The sequence below is a fragment of the Gavialis gangeticus genome, unplaced genomic scaffold (genome assembly GCF_001723915.1).
Source record: "Gavialis gangeticus isolate Ggan-Ray unplaced genomic scaffold, GavGan_comp1, whole genome shotgun sequence".
NCBI classification, from domain to species: domain Eukaryota; kingdom Metazoa; phylum Chordata; order Crocodylia; family Gavialidae; genus Gavialis; species Gavialis gangeticus.
The window spans coordinates 18485500-18495189 of record NW_017729015.1 but is presented as its reverse complement, the minus strand read 5'-3'; the positions used below and the strand labels follow the sequence as shown (position 1 = coordinate 18495189).

The window sequence follows — 9690 nt, the reverse complement described above, 5'->3', positions numbered from 1 at the left end:
CCCTACCCCCGCCCCCCAGCACAACAAGGTCCTCCCTACCTGGGTAACATGCTCCCATAGACTATGCAACTGCTAGACACTGGTACTTCAAACTGAGCCTTGTGTTTTGCTGGAGAGATGACAAGTGAGGAGATGACACTCATGAAGCTGTTTCCACAGCAAGCTGGGTTGGGGAGAGGGTGGGGGAGAGAAGGTGTGGGGAGTGTTTATTCACCCAAGGCAGGTGCCCCATCTGCTGATAAGCATCCTGCCCCCACTCAGTGGATTGGCTGAAGAAAAAGGGGAAAGAAGAGGAGCTCAGTTGAATTTAGCCTTTGAGAAGTCCATTTCTGGGTGTTGTTCCATGAACCTGCAGGAGCAAAAGGAAAGGCGTCACGAACAAGGCAGTACACGTGCAACGGGACGCTGTGGACTGACTACAGAAAGCTCAATGTTACCTAGGCACTGTCCCATCAATGTCTGTGCACAACCAACCCCTGGGTTCAGTGTTAGTCCCATTATCCACATGGCAGGGGTGTCCAATAAAGGAGACAGTGATGTCTTACTACTTTCAGTGTCCTTGGGCCTCCCTTTCGCTAGCCTGTGGGTCTCATTATCCATTCTGACTTGCACAGGGAAACTCCAGAAGTGACATTATCCTCTTTCCTTCAATCCTCTGTCAGTAACACGATATTACCCTGCTATCAAGGCTAACAGGTGTAAACAGCTAGCAGTTATTAATTATCAGACGTGCCCTTGGTAACTATTACCTCCAGGACAGACACGTAGCAGCTGGAATGTTGACTGTAGGACATAGGGGAGGTTATGATCTATGCTTAGATCATAACTGCATTCTTGCATGGTACTGAGGTGGTCAGGGACACCTCTGCTGCTGTGATGGTCAGAGAAACACTGCTCTGTCAGGCCAGACCAACTGCTCTTCTGGCAAACTAGGTGACTGCTTGCTGAGAACGCACGCTGTGTCCCCACAGCAGGCTTTCAACTTGAACAAGCTCCTGCAGCCCTGACCTAGAACAAAGCTGGAAACCACTCTACCAATAGTGGCTGAACCTGTGGAAATAAGCCCAGGAAAGAGAACCTATAGGGGATGACCCTACTACACTAATCCTTGTTTCACCCTGGAGGCAAAAAGCAGTTATGTTCATACAAGGGGAAAGCTGCATGACCCATAGTTACCCCACTGCCAGGCCCAGCAGCTGTGATGCTCACCCTACATGGCCTTGGAGTTCGGCGAGTAATTTTCCTGCCAAGGTGCAGTTACACTAAACAGAGCTATAAAGACATAAAAGAGCTATTGGCCTGGAGACAACCAAGACTGGATGTGGGAAGGGAGGAGGAGAGATTATCTGGGCTACTGGATAGAGGGAGATTAAGGAACCATTGAGATCATATTAAAGTTCATTGGAGATGGAGCCTCCAGCCCCGACGCCACTGACTTCATCTTGCCCCCTGGACTTGAAACCAACCTTAGGTCAAGGCTGTCCCCAGAATAATTGAGTAGAATTTTCTACTGCTGTCTCTTGTTAACCTAAGTCTAGTGTCAGTGATTCAGCCTTCCACAGTGAGGGTTAGAAAAAAAATCTCAGGTCCAGTCAATCATTCTTCTCCCTCCTATGTATGCTATGATGCGCAAGGTGTTTGAGGATGGGAGTACTCTCAGAAGAGACTGGCTCTACATACTTTTTCAGTATGTCCTGCTTCTTCTGTTCATCCGATGTTGGGAGCCCCATGGACTTCTGTCGTTGGTCATACATCATCTTCTCTACCATGCTGCGAGTTTCACTGTCCAGGTCTGATAACTAAAACCAAGGCAATTCTGTTATAAAGGAAACACCAGTCCCCTTGGTGTTCATGCATAACTGCAGGTTACAGTGGATTACACTGCAGTAAAACTTTTAGGAGAACGCAGATCCTTTAAAAGCAAGACAACAAGCAAACTGCAGATATGCTATTATGAAAGCTAACCTTAATTCCACTGCAGTAGTTCTGTTCCATTCAGATTGCATGGTGGACTCACACACTACATTTCTACTGCCATCTTCTTTAAAGTAGCCAAAGCAATTGCATACTTTTGAATTCTTCTGCTTGTAGTACAGCCACCCCCCAGTCACATACTATACACAGTCTCAAAACATTCAGCCACAGCAACACAGAAGAACGGTTTCCCAAGGATTCAGGGTGGGTCTGTGTCCCTCTTTGCATTCTCCCAGGAGAACACTCAGTGGATACAGTGCATATAGCCTTTATAGCTAGTGGCGTGCCTACAGTGATACAGGTTAAGACCAAGTCATAAGAACAAAGATGCACACCTTTTTCTCAAGTCTCACACACGTGCACCTTGATCAGCAAAGGTCAAAGAGAGGACAGATGCAGTTTTACCTTTGAGTTCTCTGGGTTGATTTTCTTGGTGTTAATTTCTGGATCCGTGGAGACAAGCTTATTCCACCATTCCATCTTATTGATCTGAAGGCAAGAGAATGCAGTAAAGAACACATCACAAATACAACTGTTTCTCTGAATATGCTCATATAGAGAGAAGCAAGTCTCTCTAGAAGAACCCTAGTGTTTTGACAATAGCCCCAAGAAAGCCTGGATAGAAAGAGACTTCCCCATTCCCAGCCACTGTGAGTTAGCACCAACTAGCAGCGATTTCCACTGCTGGCAAGGCTGCAAGAAGCAGGGTCTAACCATGACTTATACTATCAACAGAAGGGATACAAAAAGGATACCAACATCAACAGAACCTGCTAGCAGGCACCACATACGTTTCCGTGGACCCCAGCTCTGGTATGTTTATGTTGGGCCTTCATCATCACCGGACCTGATGTAGTCACTAAAAACCTAAATCCCAAGTCCCTTTCACCCTGATGTACCTTCTCCAGGTGCACAGTGACTGTTTTCCCATCTTCAATCAGCCAAGAGCTCTCCTCCACCTTCACTTCATTGTAGAGGTCTCCATCAATTACAGGGGGGTGACCTTTCAAGCCCAGTTTCAGATGCCGTCTTTGGATGTCCACAATCACATCTTTCCCCTTCAGCCGGAAGTTCACCTTGAATGGGACTGCCAGCTGGGCAAGAGAAAGCCAGGTGTGAGGAGGGGGTTTCTCCCTCTGTGCTGCTGCTTTAAGACAATCTACCCCACTAGAGGCACATGAGGTAAGAGAGGCTCTTTGTGGGAGTGAAAAGGAAGGCAGAAATTTGTCAACACGGTGCCCAACATGCTTGAAGACGACGTCACAGTAGAGGTGTAACACTTCACCAAGATCCTATCTTAGAAAATAAAGGAAGGTAGAGGCGAGGCTGGCAAGAAGCTCTTGCTTAGCTATCATGTCCTCACCGTGCCATGGGCGTGCTACAGCTGGGCACAGTTATTAACTGCTGTCTGAGCTAGCTGCCTTGCCTTTGAGCAACAGCTTCACAGTTCATAGCGGTATCTGCCCTCAGGTATCCAGGCTACAGTTCCTCATAGCCCCGAGTGGAAGCAGCACTTACATCCAGCTCAGAAAGGGTCTGTGTCCACCTGTAGTTTGGAAGGTCAGCCCCATTCCCGGAGTTCGGTTTCATTTTCCCTTTATCCTTCTCATCTTCTTCCTCTTCCTCCGACTCCTGATCAGAAAATTTCAGCGTCAGCGAAGAGGTTGCTGAGCCTGCCTATACCTTCCACTACTAACATCATCCCTTTACGTTCACACAGGGGTCAGTACCGCATTTGCTGGCCCACACGCTCCCCCGAGATCCAGCCCCAAATGTGAAAGCAGAAGTTTCCATTACACCAGGTTTAAACATTCCTGGATGTCTCTTGCACTGTGCCAAGCAGACAGGGAGTGCGGATGGCAGTCAGTAAGGATCTCCAACACCCGCTCTTACAACAAAAGCAACGGAGCAACCCCTTGGATGGCACAACTCACCCAGGCCACCTCAATGCTGATCAGGCTCTGACCCACCTCCTTTCCCCCACCACCCAGCATAGAGATGCTTCTCTGTGGATACATTACCTGTTTGCTAGAATCTGGAGAGTCTGTTTCATGCTCAGAGGGTTTTGTAGAGACATTGTTATTCTCTTCTTCTTTTCTCTCTTTTTTCTATTTAAAAAAAGAAAGACACCACCCCCACCCCACAGAATGACTGGTCAGCTGATGAGGTCTGTGGCACTAAGCGTTGTTTAGAATTGCAGCACTAGGTGGCCCCGTTTCCTTCTCGAGATAAAGCAGCAGGGTTGTACATGACTCAGAGCCACGTGAAACTAGAGCTAAAGGGTTTCCAGCCCTCAGTGCACTTTGTAAAATGAAAGCCTTAGCATTCAAAAGGCTCATTCCCCTCCCTGTCCCCGATATCTGTATAAGAACAAAGCTTCTGACAGAATGATAACAGTCATTTCTCATGGGGCTGCACGTAGACAACTGAGCAGACTCTAGCCCCAGATAAGCTCTTACAATACAGATGGCAACCCACACATGCTGCAGCTGTCACCTGGTCGAGTTCCAGTTGCAACCTTTCCGCCTCCTCCTCTGTAAGCTCTTTGATTTTTGGCTCGTTGGCTTCCTGCTTTACTTCTTTGGCAAGTTTCGCAGCCCGTTCTGCCTTCTCGCGACGTTCAACTTCCTGTTGGGCTTTTTTCTCCTTCTGCTCCTTCTGCGCCAGCTTGTTGTGGTGGTTGAAAGTATCTGTGATAAGCTGAAAACAAAGACCCCCTCAGGGACTGCTGACTTTTAAAGAGGCACCCAAACGGGGGCTGGTGATAGTCAGCTCCCACCCCCGCAGCTGCATGGCAAATACCTGTTCCTCAGCAGTACCGATGTGAGGCTATTGCCTTCCTCCCCCCCCCCCAGTATTTGATAGAATATTTGGGAAAACTCATCAGTGTCCAAGGCTTACTCCCTGACCAGTCTTACTTACGCAGAGCACACTATCCAGTCCAGGAAGTAAAGACTCCTGTGGTGCACATACTCACACCAGGGCAAAATGAATGCAAAACCCTATGATAGACCAGACAGAGTATAACCACTGCAGTTCACAGATGGACGTGGCAGGGTGATGCTCTGGACCCAGGTCTGGGCCAGAAATTCATTGTAGCATCTTGAACTATTCATGTGGTCTCTGTGCCTCACTCCTCTGCAGGAGGATAACACAACCCTAACTCATCAGGGGACTCATAAGGCTTTGATAACTGCCAGACTTGTCAAGTCCTTTGACAACTCCAGATGGAAGAAGTCATGCAAGTGAAACATGCTTTTATGAACTGGATGCAGACACAAGCCAGGTACATTAAGGAAGGCCATGTCAGCCTGAACTTTCCCCATGTGTTAGAGAATGTATGTTCAGTCCATTCTGTAAATCCCCTCATGATAATTTCTAGGAGAGGCAGCTGAAAGATGAATGATATCACTGAGGAATAAATTCATATATAATCTTCTCTCCAAGCAATCTCAAGTCTCTTGTATTGCAAGGACTTAGGTACAGCTGCAAAAGGCAGAATATCGAAGTCTACAATGTAAAGGGCTGTAGCGTTCAGAGGCAGAGCTGAGTAAACAGGCAAGAGGCCAACCTGGAGCAATAACCCAGCTATTGATAATACCACAGGTACCGTGCAAGACAGCACGTAGTGAAACTCAGTCTTCCTACAGGCATCAAGGTAATACTTCCACAGGAAGGAGACTATCCAGGGTCAGGAGCCAGATGAGAGGGAAAAGAAGATCTCTTATGCCAAGGAGTAATATATTAATTCAAAGAAGTTCCAAGGACATGATCAACCCCTTTCACGATGAACTATCCCAGAGCAGCTTACATAATCAAACCCCCAGCTAGTTACAGCACTGACTGCAGACTGCAAGGATGAAGAAGAGATTATGAAGCCTTTGCCTACAAACTTGGGAGAACAAGCAAGTCTCCGAAGAGCCATAAAAATACCAGGCAGGTCCATCATGTTGGCAGGAGAATGGAAGGGGATAGGAGTCCTTCCACAATCTTCCCCCAGTCTCAAAAGGTAGTTCAGCCTGGTGGTTTCCCTCCTGCTAGATTTAATTAAATGTTTCAGGCCCAAGGGGCTGTGTTAAGAGTTACAAAGGGGAAATGGGGAGTGGGAGAGAATAAATGGCTTCTTGAAGCTCTAGCTGAAGGACTGTGTTGACAAAGACACAATCAGCAAGGGCTTGTATTCAGTGTCCTTCCTTCAGAGGTTCACAAAACACTTTACAAAAAAACAGTACCATGGAGAATTCTAGTCCAATTACAGAGGGGGCACTGGGGCAGGGAGCCACTCCCTCCTATGTAGTGCACAGAAGAAGCCAGGAATCCTGACAGTCAGTCCCTGCCTCTAGCCAATTCCTTAAAGCTCCTCTTGCTTATGATCTGGAGTGCCAATCAGCAGAAGCTCTAAATACAGTGCTAATCATCCTCACACACTGATTCTACACATATATGCTTGTCCCTGTGAGATGGAGGAAGATTTGTCCCTAAAAAAAACTCTTGCAGCTCTTTTACAGATTTCACTCATATTCACCCTAGCACTGTGTTGGGGTTTCCCCTCCCCACCTCCCTCCCCTTGCAGGTTAGGCAGCAGGTACATTCTACGCAGCACCGGCAATTGTAATCTTTCCCTCTACATATGACACGGCAGCATTTCCTAAGCTCTGTTCTGAAGTCACCCACTGGTGGGGCTGTAAAGCATCAAGTGTGTATCACATACTGCTGGCTTTTCCTCATTTTGACCAGCTCCAGTGCCCCAACACATTTAGATTGTATCAGTCCTGCACTCAGAGGTACGGGGAAGCTGCACGGGCAGGGAGACAGACTTTGTGCTTTTCTAAGATGAACAAATAAGGTAAACTAGGGTTATCGATCCTGCGGTGTCTGTCACCGTTAAGTCAGTGTGTCTGGCAGGCTTGCTTTTCAAACAACCCTTTGGCCACAGCGTGACAAAAACCTTCACCATTGATTTTATTCAACAGGCAAACAAGCTCAGCCACGGACAAGGGCAGCTCACTCCTACCTTGTTTCACTGGTATATTTCTGCAGCATCACAAACATTAGGCATAGTTTGAAGATACCACATGGCAACAGGAAGAAAGCACTTTGTGGCACAAAGGTCAGATGTCTGCCAGAGGCAGGAAGCATCTTGATGTGAACAGCTGGCCCGAGCATATAAAAATAAAACATAAGGGTTTGTGAGGGGGAAGGATTTTTTGTTTTTTACCTTCTCTGCCACTCCGTCTTCTCCACCTGTGAAGAAATCTGTTTTCCGTCTCAGGAAACTGAAGAACGTGTTAACAAGCTGGAAAAAGAAAAACACAAGACAGGTAACTTCAAGAGACCTGAATTAAAGAGTTTGAGCTGCAAAAGAAAGCCTACAAGGAAAAGGAGCAAATCTAGATCTTAGCAGTATTGCGATGAGCAAGTCTTCATTCAGCAGGTAGCCAAGAGAACAACTTCTCACTTCCTTGTTCTTACTTCTAAGTAGCTGATCTAGCAGAATTTTTACATGGTCACTCCAAAATTTGGTGGAGCATTTTTGGCCTTTTCATCTAATTACTTTTCACAGGGAGTCCACAGAAACAGAGAGAAGTAGCAGCTTGAACATGGCACAACTAAAGAACAGCATTGTATACCGGTCCAGATATATGGGACGCGAAGACAAAGAACCACTTTTATCAGTTGGCTCTGACAGACTATATTAGATTAGACAGCAGAGCACATGGTGCTCACCAAGATCGTCTCTGCCCACACCTCAGCTGGAAGCAGTGCAATGCTGGTATAAATAGTGTTGCTATTAGTTTCCATAGCCAATGTGGGCAGAGACTCATTCCCAAGAACCACAATGACTTAGCCTTCCTATACCTTATACTCCTAGGTTGCTTGAAGCACTGTGTACCAGTCACCACAGCAACCGTTTGATTGGGAGGATCAGCAGCAAAGAAACCCCTTCTATAGGGGCCAGAGAAATTGCATTTTTTTTTCCAAACACAGTTTTTTTGCACCACAGCTACGGCCAGAGCATGGACAGGCCTCAGGGATCCGAGTGGAAAACAAGCCACCAGCCACACTGCTACTCAGCCAGCAAGCTTTTCATCCATCAGCCTGGATTTTACCTGAACTGCAGCACGAGGCGAGACCCTCGCCTTTCTTGGATAGCTGTCCAGCCCCCAAACGCCAATGGCGCCACATTAATAATTAACGTAACAACCCATTTAAGTGTGAATGCTTTCCCAGCGCAACCACAGATGCCTCCTTTAAGTGCAGGGAGTTAATAGAAGAAAACACTTGCAATGTTAAGGGATGCACTGACTGCTGGCAAACACTGGAAGGGCAGTCAGCACGGCACTGTCATGAATGTTCAGTGCTCCTAAAATGACCCAGGAAGATGGGGTCCAAGCTGCTTAAGGCCTCTGGATCTTTAAGAAGAGCGAGCTTCTACCACACTCTTCATGCACAAATCCCATGGCACTTCGCAAAGGTTGATGCCTTTGTCCCCATTTCACAGACAAGAACGTTAGAGCACCCCTTCTTATGTTCAGGTGCTTTACTCCAGGGGTTCCCAACCTTTTTAGACTCCGGACCAGCAAACCACGGACCGGAAGTGACTGGCATACTGAGGAGCGACAGCCAACCCTTTTTTAGACTCAGTCTAAAAAGAGGATTGGCTGCCAGTCCACAGTACGCTGGTCACTTCCAGACTTCCAGTCCAGCAGCCAACCCTCCTGTGGACTGGCAGTCGGCCCTCTGCGACCTGGAGGTTGGGAACCTCTGCTTTACTCACTTGACTGGAGCATGAGTCAGTGCTTTATACTTCTGAGAGAACCCATTAAAACAACATGTTTGGCAGCAGAGGGATTGAGACTGCGTTACTCGAACGCCTGTAAAAGTAGCTGGTAGTACAGCTAGCCATCTACCGGCGAGTCAATGAGCAGCTGGCAAAACCGTTGGCTGATGAGTCCCCTCAGGAGAATGCCAGTGCTTGTACCACGATGGGCGCAAAGCTGGACTGTCCTCAGACAGAACAAGGAACAATGGGCTCAAGCTGCAGCAGGGAAGCTGAGGTTAAATATTGGGGGAAACGCTCTCATGAGGAGCACGGTGAAGCACTAGAACTGTTTACCCAGCGAGGTGGTGGACTCTCCATCTCTGGGGGGTTTTAAGATGTGGGTAGACCAAGCCTCGGCTGGGATACCGTAGCTGGGGCTGGTCCTGCTGGAAGCAGGGGGTTCGGACTAGATGTGACCCCCCCAGCTCCTTTCAACCCTCATAGTCTACGAAATCTACAGAAAAGTTCAATGTCCACGTGCTGAACTGTCCTGCCAGGTTCAGCAAGGGAGCGGACACGTTCTTGGTGGAAAGGGGCATCAGGTGCCATCAAGCCCCGAAGCGAGAGGCACGGCCTAGACCTGAAACACTGGAGGCTGCAAGAGGAAGACAAAAAGGAAGACCCCCGCCCCCGTGTGTGGGGCCGGGGTCCCAGGCAGCACCCCCCCCGGCCGGCCAGCCGGCGCTACCTCCCGCACGCCGCCCTGGTGCTGCTGCGCCATGGCCAGGAGCATGCCATCGAAGCGGTCCTCCTGCTCCGCCGCCTCCTCCGCGCTCAGCCCCATGGCGATCCGCAACCACTGCCCGCGACCCCTCACCCGGAACCGGAAACGGACACCCCCCCACCAATCGTCGTGCCGTATTCCTCCCTCTCGTTGATTGGCCGCCGCCGCG

At 48.5% G+C, this 9690-nt stretch overlaps 1 protein-coding gene across 1 annotated transcript; it reads right to left on the bottom strand.

The window, feature by feature from the left end:
- Nucleotides 1-5: 5 nt before the first annotated feature.
- On the bottom strand, nt 6-9624 carry NUDC (nuclear distribution C, dynein complex regulator). Its single transcript, XM_019512491.1, has 9 exons — nt 9486-9624; nt 7193-7270; nt 4471-4674; nt 3996-4082; nt 3493-3606; nt 2874-3068; nt 2380-2463; nt 1681-1799; nt 6-349 (listed from the first exon to the last, which is right to left on the bottom strand). Exons 1-9 carry the CDS (start codon nt 9579-9581, stop codon nt 298-300), a joined length of 1029 nt encoding a protein of 342 aa, XP_019368036.1. The 5' UTR covers nt 9582-9624; the 3' UTR covers nt 6-297.
- Between the last annotated feature and the right edge of the window lie 66 nt (nt 9625-9690).

What these genes read in the sequence shown, in the direction of transcription:
- NUDC (XM_019512491.1), bottom strand. Translation starts at nt 9,581, where the DNA reads ATGGGGCTGAGCGCGGAGGAGGCGGCGGAGCAGGAGGACCGCTTCGAT. An exon ending in TGCAACTGGAACTCGACCAG is followed by an intron (nt 4,083 to 4,470) that starts GTGACAGCTGCA and finishes TTTTTTAAATAG; the next exon opens with AAAAAAGAGAGAAAAGAAGA. An exon ending in AAGCAGGACATACTGAAAAA is followed by an intron (nt 350 to 1,680) that starts GTATGTAGAGCC and finishes TTGCTCCTGCAG; the next exon opens with GTTCATGGAACAACACCCAG.